Source organism: Camelina sativa, chromosome 19, assembly GCF_000633955.1.
Source record: "Camelina sativa cultivar DH55 chromosome 19, Cs, whole genome shotgun sequence".
NCBI lineage: Eukaryota > Viridiplantae > Streptophyta > Magnoliopsida > Brassicales > Brassicaceae > Camelina > Camelina sativa.
Window position 1 is genome coordinate 4,936,493 of NC_025703.1, and position 19,187 is coordinate 4,955,679.

General features: G+C 34.6%; 2 protein-coding genes and 1 pseudogene across 2 annotated transcripts; all 3 read left to right on the plus strand.

Annotated features, from left to right (window-relative positions):
* On the plus strand, positions 135-2,315 carry LOC104764850 (sorting and assembly machinery component 50 homolog B-like). Its single transcript, XM_010488448.2, has 4 exons — positions 135-716; positions 828-1,313; positions 1,519-2,001; positions 2,106-2,315. The coding sequence occupies exons 1-4, from the start codon at positions 204-206 to the stop codon at positions 2,187-2,189; spliced, it is 1,566 nt and encodes a 521-aa protein (XP_010486750.1). The 5' UTR covers positions 135-203; the 3' UTR covers positions 2,190-2,315.
* LOC104764851 lies at positions 8,245-11,003 on the plus strand (annotated as a pseudogene).
* Positions 15,005-17,721, plus strand: LOC109130732 (receptor-like protein 12). Its single transcript, XM_019240655.1, has 2 exons — positions 15,005-17,220; positions 17,305-17,721. The coding sequence occupies exon 1, from the start codon at positions 15,074-15,076 to the stop codon at positions 16,469-16,471; it is 1,398 nt and encodes a 465-aa protein (XP_019096200.1). The 5' UTR covers positions 15,005-15,073; the 3' UTR covers positions 16,472-17,220; positions 17,305-17,721.

Sequence of the window (19,187 nt, forward strand, 5' to 3'; positions counted from 1 at the left end):
TCTAACAGTCAAAGTTCATATTTTCATATTTTTACTGAATATTTGCTAAACGGCATCATTTAAAGGCAAGAGACCCCACTTAACCTTCTGAACAATCTAGAAGGTTACAATAGACGCCGACTTCTTTATAGTCGTCAAATTGATTCCGTCGATTTGCCGAAAACTCGAAATTCCTACTCTCTCAGTTGATATCTCTCGGTCTCATGGCGAATCCGGCGGAAGAACCCGACGTGAATCCACCAATCCGAGAACCCCAAGAAGAAGAAGAAGAAGAAGTTGAAGAACTGAACGGAGACGAAGAAGAAGAGGATGATTACGAAGGAGAAGACGATGATGACACCGAGTCGAAATCTCAAACTCGCGAAGGCCGGTCCAGTGTAGACAGGATCAAAGCGGAATCGCTTTTCCGTCGGATGAGAGCTGCTCCTGTGCCGGTGCGTGTCCACGACGTGATTGTCAAAGGAAACGAGAAGACCAAAGACCATATCATCGAGGCGGAACTGGAAGCTGCGAGAGAGGCGACCACGTTGCAGGAGCTTCTCGAAGCTTCTAGGGTTGCTAATTCGAATCTCCGAGCGTTAGATATCTTTGATTCCGTCAACATTACGCTCGATTCTGGTCCTCCTGAGCTTCCTGGTACCACCAATGTTGTAATTGAAGTCGTCGAGAGCAAAAGCCCTCTCACCGGCCAAATTGGCGTCTACACTAAAGCTGAGGTATTTGCTTTAATAGGAACAATTCACTACTATGCTTCAGTTGAGTTTGTTTATTCGGTATTGGTTTCGATAGAGTTGAATCTGGACTGATGATGTGCATTGCTCTTTTAGGCTAGATCATCAAGCATTGAAGCATCTTTGAAGTATAAGAACATTTTTGGCTATGGAGATATTTGGGACGGGTCTATAGTTCATGGCTATGACAACTCTGCTGAGGTTGCCTTGGGGATGTATCTGCCAAGGTTCAGAGGATTATCTACTCCTTTTACTTCTCGTCTTTACCTTTCGACTCAAGACTGGCTTAAGTTTTCATCGTATAAAGAACGTTCCCTCGGTCTTTCTCTCGGTCTTCTCTCAAGCAAGTATCACGAGCTGGTTTACACGATTGCGTGGCGTAATCTGATAGATCCATCCCGTGCGGCTTCAGTGTCAATAAGGAGGCAACTGGGACACAATCTGCTTTCTGCATTGAAATATACTTTCAAATTTGACCAGAGAAACTCGTACTTGAGGCCAACTAGTGGATATGCTTTCATCTCTACTTCTCAAATTGGTGGTCTTGCTCCTGATAGCCGAAGCTTACGCTTCTTGAAGCAGGTTCGTCCCCTCATTTACATGAACTTTATCTAAGTTTGGGAAGTTGAGTTTGCTTACACAGCAAATTCTGTGGTACCAGTCCCTTGTTTACATTCATATCTTCCCTAGTGTAGTACGTCTGAAAGTTATGCTCACTGTGAGAGGAAATAACAAGAATCTTAGACCTCTGATACTTTTTAGCACCCATTGTCATTTGTTTTCTCAGGAGATTGATCTTCGATATGCTGTTCCTTTCGGGTTTTACAACGCTGCTCTCAACTTTGGTGTGTCTGGGGGTGTCTCCTTTCCGTGGGGAAGCGGATACCAAAACCGTCCTTCCTCTGTGCCAGAGAGGTTCTTCTTGGGTGGCAATTCATCGCCTCTATGTTCTTTAGGTGGGCCATCTGCACTATGGGGATTCAAGACCAGAGGACTTGGTCCCAACGAGCCAAAGAGGAAAGGCGATAATGAACGGGATTTTGTTGGAGGAGATGCAGCGGTGACTGCATTTGCGGATCTCTCATTTGATTTGCCAGTGAGATGGTTAAGAGAGAGAGGAATCCACGGGCATGTGTTTGCATCTGCGGGGAATATGACAAAGTTATCGGAGAATGAGTTTAGGAACTTCACTGTTCCAAAGTTCTTGGAGACATTCAGAACTTCAGTTGGTGCTGGAATCGTCTTACCAACTAGTGTATTCCGTATGGAGGTTTGGCTCTCATCACTACTCTCCCTTTATGCATTTTTATCGAATGAGAAAGTGCAGTGATTAACACCAAAATTATCCGTCGTTTTGTTTTTGTTATGAGACAGCTTAACTACTGCCATATATTGAAGAAACAAGAACACGATCAAGCGAGATCAGGGGTTTGCGTGACATTCTCTGCCTCGTCCTGAGAAATTTTAGCTGAAGAAGGTACTCAATATGATATGGCCTTTCATTTTTTTTTGGTCTTAAAGCCGTGTCCCTGTGTCTGGCAGAATCTTTGATTTTATTGTTGAATCGAGAAAACTTTACAAAGAGAGTTGATTATTTTTGTTATGTTCGCATGGATTTCTCATTTCTGAATCCACGAGGAATGATAACAAAAAAAGGAAGACCAAAAAAATACTATTGAACCACCATTAATTGGTTGAATAACAGCCACTATTCTATTCTTAATGATGCTGATGAACTCTTGACGCTGTGGATCATACTAGGACTAGTAACAAAGTCATCTTTACTTGAATTTTTTTTTCTTGGCTATCCATGACTGTCTATTTATCGTAAAGTGTTCTATATATTCAAGAAAATTAGATTAGCGTAAAGAGGATGAGAAAAAAGCTCTTGCAAGTCAACGAGTATCATTCATACTGTCTGTTTCTTTCGCCTTATGCTCTTTCGTAATAACTATCCTCATCTGATTTATTTTCTTCACTAAGACGTTTCCTATTGTTTTTTTGTTGTTGTTTTGAATTTGGTTGGACAAACAACGTTTTGAAGTTTCCTGTACGTAATTAGAGTAAGGCACAATGTGTGGAAATTGACTATTAAATACGTACAACGACTTATAGTTATAGGAAATTAAGCTGTGTTCGATTTATTTTTGTGAAGTTGTCCAAAAAAAAAAAAAGGACTTATTTTTGTGGAGTAGAGTCTATTATTATATACTTATGCTATATAAAGAGATGGACACGAAACCATGTTACTTGCCATCAGAATTTCCACCATCGCCTTTGGTTTTTCATTATCGTTATGAAAGAAAACTAAAGTAAATTAGCTTGAGGACGAAACGCTAGCTCTTGGAACTCGTATCATTCCTATTTTACTCGTTATTTTCCATTCTTTTTTTCATGGATTTCTCAATTTCTGGACAGGCAACCTTTTCGATTTCATGCACGTGTATTTTAAAGTACGACAAAAATGTGTGAATTCACTATTCAACTCACCATAGCAATTTAATAGAACACTTCGTATTAATACTAGGTTTTGAATCTAGGTACGCGTAGGTTTATTTAATATATTTTGGTAAAATTTATATATGATTAATGACAGTTATGAAATATTAGCTTATATAAAATTTTAAATTACAATTGATTGGTGAAAATTTTATTTTTAAAAATATAAAAGTCAATTATTTTAAAAATTCAAATCTGATCAAAAGAATCATAAAATTAATTGGACATCCATAAAAACGAAACAATTTTAATTGAACGCTACCACTTATGTTTTCGTGTTTTTTTATTTTTTATATTCTTTCTTGTCATTTTCATTGTCAAAATTTGTGGTAATTGTCATCGGTACTTTTACCGTCTGGTTCTTCGTTATACTCTTTTTCTTCTTCTTCCTCGTCAACTTGTTCACATTCTTTCACTGAAAAACCTTTTTTTTAGACTACCACACAACTTGTTAGCCCATCAAACTCCAAGAACAAAATCATTTATTTTCTCATAAAATTTGAGAAATTCAAGAAGACCAGCATAGTCAACACATGCATCCAATTATTGATAAATTCATCCATATACTTATTTGGTTTTAGATCCACATGTACTAATAATTATTTATTTAATCTGAATCATATGATATATAGAAATATGAGTACACTATCAGAACATATTAATTATAAATAAATAGTATCAATAATATTATATCATCAAATAATATCAACCATATTATATTATCAAATAACTGTAATTGTATATAACCGTAACCGCTTAAACCGGAACCGTATTTAAACGTAACCGTTTATTAAACGGTTATGGTTATGGTTAAACAAAATTTCTAACCATAACTGATGGTTAATAAACTGTTACTGTGACAACCATAACCATGGTCATGCCTATGTAAATCTAATAAAACATGTGTGTTTGTTGTCCATCTTTCTTCTTTAAACCCCAAAACTTGACTCAAACATCAAATCTAGGTTTGACGATGTCAATCCTTCTTCCTTAGACCCAAAAAAAAAATAATTAAAGAATATCAACTCATCTATAAAATCATACACAAAAATATGTTTTACAGCTCATAAGAAATAAAAAGCACAAACGTAGATAAATAATATAATTTATGTTTTACATCAATATTTCTAATAATTTAAACTTTTAAAAGGTTTCGAAATATAAAATTTGAACCTTTTAAAAAGTTTCAATATTTATAATATTTAAACTTTTAAAATTTTAAATATTATAATATTTTTTTGAAACTGTTTAAAGTTTTAATTTGATCATAAAAAAAACCATATCAAACCAAATAAAACTTTTAAACTTGGACGCCTGATAAATCAAGCTTTCCTGCTCATTCGTTGTTGGAAGCATATTAATTTTATTTATACTTGTTCTGAACCATTGTCTAAAAAATTTCTAGCTGATGTGGGATATTGTGCTTAGTTATTTGATTTCCATAAATTTAAAATTTTTCTTTTTCTAAAAAAATCTGTAAATTTAAAAAATGTTAATGAATGACATGTCAAATCATGATAGGTTGTTTAAAATAATTCTTAATATAGAAAATTCTAGAAATTGTATAAAATGTTAATAAGTGATATGTCAAATTTCTACTGGTCGTTTAAAATCCTATGTGGACGGGCTTAGGAACTTATAGCTTCTACTTTTTATTAGTATAGACTAGGTTTTGAATCCACGCTACGCATGGGTTTGTTTGATATATTTTGATAAAAATTATAAATGATTGATTACGATAATAAAATATTATCTTATTAAAAAAATCAAAATTAGTACTAAGGAAAAAAAATTAAACTTCAAATACACAATTTTTAAAAATATAAAAATCAGTTGTGTTATAAAATCAAATCTGATAAAAAAATCATGAATTTAACTCGACGTCCAGGCGAGACAAATCAAACTGATGACCTCACATATCATAAACCATTTTTTTAACCACCAGAAAAAACGAAACAATTTTATAATCATGAATTTAACTCGTTTTCATATTTAATTGATCGCTACCACCTATGTTTTCGTGTTTTTATTCAATGTTTTCTTATTCTTCATATTCTTTCTTGTCATTTTCATTGTCAAAATTTGTGGTAATTGTCATCGGTACTTTTACCGTTTGGTTCTTCGTTATAATCTTTTTATTTTTCTTCCTCGTCAACTTCTTCACATTCTTCCACTGAAAAACCTTTTTTTAGACTACCACACAACTTGTTAACCCATCAAACTCCAAGAACAAAATTATTTATTTTCTCATAAAATTTGTGAAATTCATAAAGACGAGCATAGTCAACACATGCACCCAATTATTGATAATTTTATCCATATACTTATTTGGTTTTAGATTCACGCGTATAGAAATTTCTCAAACCAAAATCCTTACTTGGTTTATAATATTTTAAAAACATAATAAAATATACTAATAATTATTTATTTAATATGAATCATATGGTATATAGAAATATGAGTACACTATAAGAATATATTAATTATAAATAAATAATATCAGTTATATTATATCATCAAATAATATCAACCTTATCATATTATCAAATAACCGTAACCGTATATAACAGTAACCGCTTGAACCGTAACCGTATTTAAACGAAACCGTTTAACCGTTTGTTAAACGGTTATGGTTAAAGTTACAAAATTTTTAAACCATAACCGATAGTTAATAAACCTTAATTATGACAACCGTAACCCTGGTCATGCTTATGTATAGCTAATAAAACATGTGTGTTTGTCGTCCATCTTTCTTTTTTAAACCTTAAAATTTGACTCAAACATCAAATCAAGGTCTGGCGATGTCAATCCTTCTTCCTTAGACCCAAAAATAAAAAATTAATGAAAGAATATCAACTCATCTATAAAATCATACACAAAAATATGTTTTACAACTCATAAGAAATAAAAAGCACAAATGTAGATAAATAAGATAATTTATGTTTTACATCAATATTTATAATATTTTAAACTTTTAAAAGGTTTCGAAATATATAATTTGAACCTTTTAAAAATTTTCAATATTTATAATATTTAAAAATTTTAAAACTTATATCTTATAATATCTAAAAACTTTTTAAAAGCTAAGAACTTTTAAAAGTTTAAATTTTTTAAATATTATAATATTTTTTTGAAACTTTTTAAAGTTTTAATTTGATCATAAAAAACTAGATCAAACCAAATAAAACTTTTAAACTTGGACGCCTAATAAATCAAACTTTCTTGCTCATTCGTTGTTTGAAGCATATTAATCTTATTTATATTGGTTCTGAACCATTGTATAAAAAATTTCTAGACGATGTGGGATATTGCGTTTAATTCTTTGATTTCCATAAATTTAAAATTTAAAATTTTTTTTTCTAAAAAACTCTGTAAATTTAAAAAATGTTAATGAATGACATGTCAAATCATGATAGGTTGTTTAAAATAATTTTTAATATAGAAAATTCTGGAAATTATATAAAATGTTAATAAGTGATATGATAAATTTCTATTGGTTGTTTAAAATCCTATGTGGACGATCTTAGTAGCTTATAGCTTATACTTTTTATTAGTATAGATTAGTCTACTACTATGTTTATGTATATTAAGAGATGGGTGCGTAATCATTCTTACTTACCATAGCAATTTCTATATTTTCTTTTTCATTATTGATATTCAAAAAGGTTAATTAAGCGTAGAGAATGATGAATGAAAGGCTTTTGGAATTCAATGAGTATCATCATTCCTGTTACACTTTATTTTCTCATTTCAATATTTCATTCCTTTTTAATTTTGAAGACGTGCTTACGGGTCCGAGGCACTTGTGTCGTCCCGAACAAAGATGCGCTTCTCGAATTTAATAACGAGTTTATTGAGGTTCGGAAGCCTACTATTCATCATGAGTGTTATCGCAATAATTGCCGAGTAACGGAGTAAGCCCTCATCCGACGAGGGAGCCATGTAGGAATTGAATAACAGCGATTGTTGTAATTAGGAAGGTATCACGTGCAATGCCAAGTCCGGGGAAGTGATCGAGCTAGAAGCTGCAGCTGACTCCATCATTAATGAACTCGTGAGACGCTGTCGATCATCATTAATCATTAGCACAACTAACAAAGTCATCTCTCCTTAAATTGTGATTGTTTCCTGGGTCATCTAAGTGGGTTCGAAGAAACAACTTGTTTTCAAAGTTTCCTGTACGTTATATAAAAGTAAGACAAAATGTGTGGAATTTGACTATTTAAATGTAAAGACTCTTTTGAAGTCTTTGCGTTTTAACTTTTAATGTGAAGAACACTTGGTAGTAGAAAGACTAGTTAGGGCATCATTAATGGGAGAACTTTTTTTTGTGTTCTTAGATTAAATATATAATGAAAATAATGTTAGATCAGTTGTTAAGATCATAGGTAAAAAAAATGGGAGAACTAATTATGGTGTTCTTAGAATAAAGATATAGTGAAATAATATTCATAAACATTTTACAAATTATAAAAACTTATAAAATAACATTTAAATTGCTTACTTATATAAAAGCAATTGTATACTTATAAATTAATATAATATTCATAAACATTTTACAAATTATAAAAACTTATAAAATAACATTTAAATTGCTTACTTATATAAAAGCAATTGTATACTTATAAATTAATATAATATTCTTAAACATATTACAATTATAAAAACTTATAAATTAATATTTAAATTGCTTACTTAATGAAATATTTTCTTTTTTTTCCAAAAAATCTCGTCCAATCACATGAAGCCACGTCAAATAAGAACTGGGCTTAAATCAGTTCTACATCAGGAACTAAAAAAAGTGTTCTAAGCCACTATTCATTATTTTTATAATTTTTTTGGGCTAAGAACATCCTTGGTGTTCTCCGATTAATGATGGCCTTATAGTGAGTCAGGCAAGCAGTGTTGGATATATTATATTTGTGGAGTAGAGTGTATTATTATTATTATGTTTATAAAAGATAGATGGGCACGAAACCATGTTATTTAATATTTACCATCTCACAGTTTCCAGTCTTACTTCATTATTTTTATTCAAGAAAATTAAATGAAGGGCTTCTGGAACTCATCGAGTATCATCATTCCTATAACTCTCTCTTTTATTTTCTTGTTCATTTATCATTTTGAAGACGTGCTTGCGGCTCCTACTAGGCATTTTTTGTGTCGTCCCGAACAAAGGGATTCACTTCTCGCTTTCAAAAACGAGTTTCATATTGGGAAGCCTAATCAGTTATGTAGTGGCTTTCAATCTCATCGAATAGTTGGAAGGGTATCAAGTGCAATGCCAAGTCCGGAGATGTGGTCAAGCTAGACCTTAGCTGCAGCGGCCTCCATGGCCGGTTTCATTCCAATAGCAGTCTTCAAAAACTTCCTTTTCTAACCACTCTTGACCTTTCATTGAATGATCTTAATGGCCAAATCCCAGATTCCATTGGAAACCTTTCTCATCTTATCAATCTCAGCCTTTCGGGAAATCATTTCAGTGGTCGGATTCCATCTTCCATTGGAAACCTTTTTCACCTCACCTCTCTCGACCTTTCTTTTAATTATCAATTTTCTGGTGAAATTCCATCTTCGATTGGAAACCTTACTCAACTCACCTCTCTCGACCTTACATTTAATCAATTTTCTGGTGAAATCCCATATTCAATTGGAAAGCTTTCTCAACTCACCTCTCTCAACCTTGGGATTAACAATCTCGTTGGTGAAATCCCATCTTCTTTTGGCAATCTAAACCAGCTAACCTCCTTAGATGTTAATATCAATTTGCTCAGTGGAAATTTTCCCATTGTACTACTGAATTTGACAGGGTTTTCAGATTTAGATATCTCCGAAAATCAGTTCAGTGGCGCGCTTCATCCTAATATCACTTCACTATCCAACTTGGCATCTTTTGATGCAAGTGACAATGCTTTCACTGGAGCTATCCCTTCTTCTCTCTTCACCATTCCTTCTTTGACTACAATTTTTTTGAGTGATAACCAACTCAACGGCACACTTCAGTTTGGAAATACATCTTCTTCACCATCGAACCTAGAAGAGTTAGACATTGGCAATAACAACTTCAAAGGGCCAATCCCGAGATCCATTTCCAGATTTGCCAACCTTTCGTTAGTTGACCTTTCTCATTTCGACACCCAAGGCCGCCCAGTTGACTTTAGTATCTTCTCGCATCTCAAGTCACTCGAAGTTCTTGACCTATCATATTTGAACACCACCACTACGATTGACTTGAATGATATCTTATCATATTCCAAAAGCTTCTTTTATTTAGATATCTCAGGCAACCATGTTTCAACAACAAACAAGAAGAGTTCAGTTTCAAATCCCCCTTCACAATTGATTGGATCTTTGCACTTATCAGGCTGCGGTATCACCGAGTTTCCAGCAGAGCTCCTAAGAACCCAACATGGAATTGAGTTAGACATCTCCAACAACAAAATTGAAGGTCAAGTTCCTGGCTGGTTATGGACTCTACCAAATTTGACGTATGTGAATCTTTCCAACAACATTTTCATCGGTTTCCAAACATCAAAGAAGAAACAAGGACTATCCTCTGTCCGGAAACCATCTATGAGGCACTTGCTTGGCTCAAACAACAACTTCACGGGAAAGATTCCTTCTTTCATATGCGAGTTGCGTTCTCTAAACATTCTCAATTTATCTGAAAACAAGTTTAATGGTTCAATCCCTCCTTGTTTGGGAAATCTCAAGAGTACTCTTTCAGATTTAAACCTTCGGCAGAATAATCTTAGTGGAGGTCTTCCAGAGGATATATTTGAAAGTTTAAGGTCGCTTGACGTCGGTCATAACCAACTTGTGGGAAAGCTTCCAAGATCTTTGAACCGATTCTCAACTCTTGAAGTTTTCAACGTGGAAAGCAACCGAATCAACGACACGATTCCCTACTGGTTGGGTTCTCTACAAAAGCTACAAATTCTTGTCCTTCGCGCCAATGCATTCCATGGATCAATACATCAAGCCTTGTTCCCTCAGTTGCGGATCATCGACATATCACATAATCACTTCAATGGAACTTTGCCATCGGAATACTTTGTGAAGTGGAGTGCTATGTCATCACTTGGAACAGACGAAGATCAGTCTTCCGAAAAGTACATGGGAGATAAATTAGGCTATTACCAAGATTCAATGGTTTTGATGAATAAAGGTGTAGAGATGGAGCTAATACGTATCTTAAAAATCTTAACAGCAATCGACTTTTCTGGAAACAAATTTGAAGGAAAGATTCCAAAGTCCATCGGTCTATTGAAAGAGCTTCATGTGCTCAACCTGTCAAACAATGCATTCACTGGCCGCATCCCTTCATCTATGGGGAATCTGACAGTTCTCGAGTCGTTGGATGTTTCCCAAAACAAGCTTTCAGGAGAAATTCCACAAGAGCTAGGGAGCCTCTCGTTCCTTGCGTACATGAACTTCTCTCATAACCAGCTTTCAGGCCTAGTTCCAGGGGGCACTCAGTTTCAAACGCAGCCTTGCTCTTCCTTTGGAGATAATCCGGGACTTGTTGCCTCTTCTCTTGACAAAGTCTGCAGGGATATTCACACACCACTAGCATCACATCAACACTATGAAACGCCGGAATCAGAGGACGAAGATGAAGAAGAGGTGATTAGTTGGATAGCAGCTGCAATAGGATTCGTACCCGGTATTGTATCTGGTTTGACGTTTGGATACACATTGGTTTCCCACAAACCAGAGTGGTTCATGAACCCTTTTGGCCGAAACAATCGCAGAAGCACCACAACTCACTAGAGATGTAATGTCCTGACTTTTATACGAATTTGGTAGCTTTCATCAGAATGAAATTACATTTGTTTAACAACTATCTCGTTATTATAGGCTTAAAGCCTATCTGAAGAATGTGGACGAAGAATATCAAAGTAACTATCTCTTTAAGCCAGCTTTGTCCAAATTCAGATTGGTTTAGAATTTCGGTTATTGTTCCCAGTTTAGGTTTGTGTGTTTCTCTTTTACTCTGTTTTTTGCCAAGTTTGTAATTGAGCAACTCTGTTTCGAACCTTAAATTACTCTCCCTTTAGATGCACATGTTTTTTTTTTGTTTTCTGCGATTTTATCTTTACTTTTCCTATTAGACTCTCGCATCTATATATATACGTATGTCCATTGTTCATATCAATTAGTTACAGAAATACTGAGCAATTAGACGTTGACATAGCTATTTATTTGTCAACAACCTGCTTCATTCTACACATATATTTCAGGGAACTTCCAACGAGAATGGAGATGTGTGTTTTGATGAAAATTTATGAGTTTCGTTGAGGCTTAAGGAGAACGAGTGATGATGATATGCAATCCCATCTTTTTACTTTGGACCAATTTTATTAACTTTCCCACTATGTCATTCCCAAAATTACCTTTTGTTTGGCATATTGGTTTCCATTTTCGGCCCATGCACATCCAAAGTTGTAAGCATGATCAAAATGGCATACAATTTTTTCTTATTGATTGTTCTATTTTGCATATTTCATCCCTCCAAGGTTTGCTAATTGGATATTGAAACAAGACATATCCAGTGTGTATCCATTATTCCTATCTGTTTTTTTTTTTTTGTTTTTTTTTTGTAGATGAACATATCCAGCTTAATGTATACTTTTAGCATATCCAGTTCAAAGATTTAATTTTCTACACGTAAAGACATATCCAGCTCACTGTATACGTTATTCATATTTGTTAATTGTTATGGCTAAAGCGTGGCTCAATCCAGTGTGTATACATATCCAGTGTGAATTTCTCTGAATTATTTCCATATTTTATGGTAATTAAAATTATTTTACATACAGTATATATTTTACTAGATAAGGACACGCCCGATGTGCATGTTTAAAGTTTTGTAAATAAAATTAAATTTAACAAAAATATATTAAAATTTGTTGTACGTTATTTATAAGTTTTATTTTTGATATAATATACTAATTTATATCCGTTTACAAATCTTTTATTTATGTTACCATTGAAAGCGTATTTTTTAAAACTAAATATAATGAATCTTACAAATATATTTTTTATTACTATCTAGAAAATGTCTGTATGAACACATTAAGTTAACTATTATATGTATTTTTACTTTCACTTTTGCATAGTTTTTTTAATTACAAAAATTATTGGCTTAAAATACATTTTAAATAAAAAAAAATATATATTACATAGTATACTAATCAATGATGTATCATCACAATATTGTATGACCAACCATGGAGAGAACCTCGGCTCTGCCCTCTTCCCTTATGGAGAGAACTTTGCGTCCAACCTCCTCCACCATGTAGAGAACCTTGGCTCCATGTTCCTCTCTTGGGGAGATAACCTTGCGTCCAACCTCCTCTACATGGCTATGCCCTCCTCATGTGTGGTGAGAACCTGTTCACGTCTTTTAGCTATCTCAAAATATCTTGCTCCGACTACCAATGAAACTAAAGACCATTTTCTAACGTCACAAAATTTTTTGATAGTAACTAATATTAAATTTTTCAATGTATTTGTGGAAGTGTCTTCGACACACCATGATGTATCCTTTGTCTCTAGAATGCCTTGACTGCCACCTTGCTTAATGAGCCCCATGTCCGCTCCCATTTCATGGGCCCACCTTTCTCAGTGAGCTCCACATTTACTCTTGGCTTATCCATATCCGACTGCCGGTTTATTACGTCTGAGAGGATTTAAATACTTGTTTACCGACCCTACAAATAACCATATGATCTTTCCTTGTGTTTTGTTTTCACTCGCACAGTTCCGACAATTACTTCCCGAAAGGTCACCCATCCTGAAACTACTTCAGCTCAAACACATTTAACTTTAGAGTTATCTCAGGACCCTTGATCGAAAAGATAAGTGCACTTTGGTGACATAGGTGGTCAAATCAATTCTTTTTAAAATATCCGTAAACCAGGGTGTCACAGTCTCCGAACTCCTATAAATCTATCAACAACAATTTATGTTTTTCCAACCTATCTATCTATGTTTGCAAAAAAAAAAGGGTCTATGACCAACCAATCAAAGAAATTAGAAGAAAATTAATCTGACATAAAGAAAGAAATAATAGAAAATTATAAACACGATAATATATGAATCTCAAATAATTCAAAGGTGAAAAGATAAATTAAACAAAACAATCTAAAAATACTACATTAAATTTTAAAATACAGTATTAGAAAAAAGACACATATATTAATCTTTTTTTTGGGTCAACATATTAATCTTACATATTCCAAACTGAAAAAGAAAAAGTAAGAGAAAATTTTGGTTTTAAAAAATAAGACAAATTTACCTTTCCATTAAAAAAGTTTTACCAATAGAACAAAGTTGAAAATAATATTTTAAATAAACTATTTTACTAGATGAAAAATATGAGACGATCTATGCTTATATTGAAATGAGTATTTACAAAATTTAGAATTAATAATTAACTGTATATTTTTCTTTCTATTCTTTGTAGAATTAACAAATTAAAATTAAAAATAAGTAAATAATATTATAGTTTCAAATTTTATGAAAATATATATATATATATATATATATATAATCTTCTTATAATTATTAAAAAAATTTCTGTAATTTTGTAAATTTTTGATAATTATCTTTTTATATTATTAATATTGTTTAACACAAAATATTTTGTTTTTTGTTGTAATCTCAAATCTCTCATTTTAAATATTAACTTTTACACATGTCAAAATCTCAGATTGATATAAACTTGACACATGTCAAAATCTTGTTAATGGTTAAAACCCAACTTAATATAATAAAATATCATGTTAATCAATTTATATATCCCTTAGGTGAATAATTAGGGGTGTTAATTGGATTGGCCCAGCCCGACTAGACCCGAAGCCGGCAAATCCCGCATTTGTTTGAGTCTGATCCGGTTCGAAATATTTCTGAGCCTATAATTCAAAGTTTGGTCCATTCTTAATAGGGCTACAAGATTTTATTGGCTTTTTCCAAGCTTATCTTAAAAATAAAAAATAAAACAAACTAATAAATTTATAACATATCTTAAAAAAGCAATGTTTAAAGGTACACCATAAAACAAATCAACCAAATTTATATAACTCATCAATATTCACTAAAACCAACTTAATTTTTAAAAAAAAAGTTTAAAACCAATTAATTTTTCTACTTTAACCAAATAAAATAATATAGAAATCATATAAAATATCATAGATAAAAAATTTAAAAATAATAAATAAAATTATTAAGTAAATATGAAAACTAGATTACAGTTTTAAATTTTATTTATAATAAATTATTAATTAAATATTTCAATCAAATAATAATGTTATTTTGTCTCGGATATGTGTGATTACTGGTTTCTTTTCAAAAAAGGAAATATTTTATACTCGTCTGAGTTTGGTGGCATGTGATAAAATGGGCGTGGATCTTAATTTTATCCACCTATACTATCGGGCTTTAGCCTTTTCGGATTTCTCTCGCTGTAGATCATCAATATCAATCATCAATCAGTACGACTGGTACACAACTAACAAAGTCATCTCTCGTTGAATTGATTTTTTCCTGGGTCATTTAATTTGGTTTGACAAACAACTTGTATTTGAAGTTTCCCCGACTGTACCTAATTAAAAGTAAGACAAATTGTGTGGAAATTGACTATTCAAACGTCAAGAAAGCTTGGTAGTAGAAAGACTAGTAATAGTGAGTCAGTCAAGCTGTGTTGGATTTATTGCCTTTGTGGAGTAGAATGTAGTATTATTATATGTATATAAAAGAGAGATGGGGCACGAAACCATGTTATTTATCATCTCACAATTCCCAGTTTCTTCCTTACTTTTAATTTTCAAGAAAATCAAATGAAAGGCTTATGGAACTCAGCGAGTATCATTCCTGTTACTCTTTGTTTTATTTTATTGTCCATCTATTATTTGAAAGACGTGCTTGCAGCTCCTACTATGCATTTTTTGTGTCGTCCCGAACAAAGGGATACACTTCTCGCTTTGGAAAACGAGTTTCATATTGGGAAGCTTAATTATTATTGTCAGCCGGAACGCATTGACTCTCATCGGAAGACGGAGTCATGGGGGAATAACAGCGACTGTTGTAGTTGGAAGGGTATCACGTGCAATGCCAAGTCCAGAGAAGTGGTTGGGCTAGACCTTCGCTGCAGCTTTCTCCATGGCCGGTTTCATTCCAATAGCAGTCTTCAAAACCTTCCTTTTCTAACCACTCTTGACCTTTCATTTAACGATCTTACTGGCCAAATCCCATATTGGATTGGAAACCTTTCTAATCTTATCTATCTTAGCTTTTCGGGAAATCATTTCAGTGGTCGGATTCCATCTTCCATTGGAAACTTTTTTCATCTCACCTCTCTCTACCTTTCGAATAATCATTTCACTGGTCGGATTCCATCTTCGGTTGGAAACCTTTTCCATCTCACCTATCTCGACCTTTCTGATAATCAATTATCTGGTCAAATTCCGTTTTCGATTGGAAACCTTTTTCATCTTACCTTACTCGTATTTTCGAGTAATCAATTCTCTGGTCAAATCCCGTCTTCAATTGGAAACCTTACTCAACTCACATTTCTTCAGCTTTCTAATAATCAATGCTCTGGTGAAATACCATCTTTTTTTTGCAATCTAAACCAGCTAACCACTTTAGATGTTCAACGCAATATGCTCAGTGGGAATTTCCCCATTGCACTACTGAATTTGACAGGGTTGTCAGCTTTATCACTCTCAAACAATCAGTTCAGTGGCGTGCTTCCTCCTAATATCTCTTCACTATCAAAGTTAATGGATATTGATGCAAGTGACAATGCTTTCACTGGAACTATCCCTTCTTCTCTCTTCACCATTCCTTCTTTGCTATTTATTGGTTTGAGTGATAACACACTCAACGGCACTCTTGAGTTTGGTAATATTTCGTCACCGTCTAACCTACTAGAGTTAGCCATTGGCAACAACAACTTCAAAGGGCCAATCCCGAGATCCATTTCCAGATTTGTCAACCTTTGGAGACTTGACCTTTCTCCTTTCGACACCCAAGGTCGCCCAGTTGACTTTAGTATCTTCTCTCCTCTCAAGTCACTCGAAGATCTTGACCTATCCTATTTGAACACCACCTCTACGATTGACTTCAATGATATCTTATCATATTCCAAAAGCCTCTCTTATTTAGATCTCTCAGGCAACCATGTTTCAACAACAAACAAAATTTCAGTTGCGGATCATCGACATATCGCATAATCACTTCAATGGAACCTTGCCATCGGAATACTTTGTGAAGTGGAGTGCAATGTCGTCGAGTGCTATGTCAGCATTTATAACAGACGAAGATCGATCGAATGAAAATTACATGGGATCAACCTATTACTATGATTCAATGGTTTTGATGAATAAAGGCGTAGAGATGGAGCTACTACGTATCTTAAAAATCTTAACAGCAATCGACTTTTCGGGAAACAAATTTGAAGGAAAGATTCCAAAGTCCATCGGTCTAATGAAAGAGCTTCATGTGCTCAACTTGTCAAACAATGCTTTCACTGCCAACATCCCTTCATCTATGGGGAACCTCACAGCTCTCGAGTCTTTGGACGTTTCCCAAAACAAACTTTCAGGAGAAATTCCAAAAGAGCTAGGCAACCTCTCGTACCTTGAATACATGAATTTCTCTCATAACCAGCTTTCAGGTCTAGTACCAGGGGGCACTCAATTTCAAACGCAGCCTTGCTCTTCCTTTGAAGATAACCTGGGACTTCTTTTTGGCTCTTCTCTCGACAAAGTTTGCGGAGATAGTCACATCGCATCAACAGTATGAAACACCAGAATTAGAGGAAGAAGACAAAGAGGCGATTAGTTGGATAGCAGCTGCAATAGGATTCGTACCTGGTATTGTATCTGGTTTGACGTTTGGATACATATTGGTTTCCCACAAACCAGAGTGGTTCATGAATCCTTTCGGCCGAAACAATCGTAGACGGAGAAGCACTAGAGAGGTAATGTTCCTAACTTTTTAACGAATTTGTTAGCTTTCATCAGAATGAAATTACATTTGTTTAACAACTATCTCGTTATTATAGGCTTAAAGCCTATCTGAAGAATCTGGACGAGGAAAGTCAAAGTAACCACTCTTTAAGCCAGATTTGTTTAAATCCAGATTGATTTAGATTTCGGTTATTGTTCCTAGTTTAGGTTTGTGTGTTTCTCTTTTACTCTGTTTTTTTCCCAACTTTGTAATTGACCAACTCTGTTTCGAACCTTAAAGTACTCTCCCTTTAGATGCACATGTAATTTTATTTTTTTCTGCAATGTTATCTTTACTTTTTCCTATTAGACTCTCGCATCTATATATACGTATGTCCATTGTTCATATCAATTAGTTACAGAAATACAGAGAAATAATTTTATACATGCATGGATATATTCAAAGTCAGTTGTGTCGTTTTTTTTAAGACGTTGACATAGCTATTTTATTTGTCTAAACAGATATTCTCTCTTCACACTGATCTCATTTCTCCTCTTCCTCTATCCCACATTCAAGCTCTCAAAGATCCTCATTGGACCAATGCAATGCAAGATGAATATGATTCCCAAATGTCGGCTGGCACATGGATCTTGGTTCCAAGGCCACCTAATACTAATGTCGTTCGCTCTATGTGGTTGTTTAGACACAAATTTAATGCAGATGGCTCTCTCTCTCGCTACAAGGCTCGGCTCGTTGCCAACGGCAAGTCACAACAAATTGGTGTTGATTGTGACGAGACGTTCAGCCCCGTTGTTAAACCCGTGACAATTCGAACCGTTCTTCACCGAGCACTTGAAAAAGATTGGCCTATCCACCAATTAGACATCAAAAATGCATTCCTCCATGGCAATCTAGAAGAAACTGTCTACATGCATCAACCAGCGGGCTTTATTGATCCAGCAAAACCAAATCATGTTTGCCTTCTCAAAAAATCTTTATATGGTCTCAAGCAATCTCCTCGCGCTTGGTTCCAACGTTTTGCACACTATGCCATCAAGGTCGGATTCAAAAACAGTAGAAGTGACGCTTCCCTCTTTGTTTTACGGCATGGCTCATCGATTGCGTATCTTCTTCTCTACGTAGATGATATCATTCTCACGGCTTCGTCACCCACTCTCCTCAGGTCAATTCTCTCCTCACTCAACTCTGAATTTGCAATGACCGATATGGGATTACTTCACTATTTTCTTGGTATATCTGTTCGCAGGGACACTCACGGCATGATGTTGCAACAACAAAATTATGCCGCAGATATCTTACATCGAGCCAACATGTCACACTGCAACCCTTGTACCACTCCCGTTGATACATCCGCCAAACTCGAAGCAGGTGTTGGCCCACCAGTCGCAGACCCAACATTGTATCGAAGCCTCGCCGGAGCCTTACAATATCTAACCATCACACGCCCCGACATTGCCTATGCAGTCCAGCAACTATGTCTTTTTATGCATGATCCTCGAGAGCCACACCTTAAAGCAATGAAGCGTGTTCTTCGCTACCTTAAAGGCACCATCTCTCAAGGCCTACGCTTGACAAAATCAACAACCTCAACTCTCACGGCATACACTGATGCAGATTGGGCCGGATGCCCAAACACAAGACGTTCCACATCTGGTTTTTGCATTTTTCTCGGCGACAACCTAATCTCTTGGTCTTCCAAACGACAAGCGACGGTCTCCCGCTCTAGTGCTGAAGCCGAATACAGAGGTGTTGCGAATGCTGTAGCTGAGACCATATGGATCCGCAATCTTCTTCTAGAACTTGACTGTCCTCTATCTACGGCCACACTTGTCTATTGTGACAATGTGAGTGCAGTCTACCTCTCTACCAACCCCATACAACACCAGCGCACAAAACATATCGAACTTGACATTCTGTTTGTCCGAGAACGAGTTGCTCTAGGACAAGTTCGAGTCTTCCATGTACCTTCATCCCATC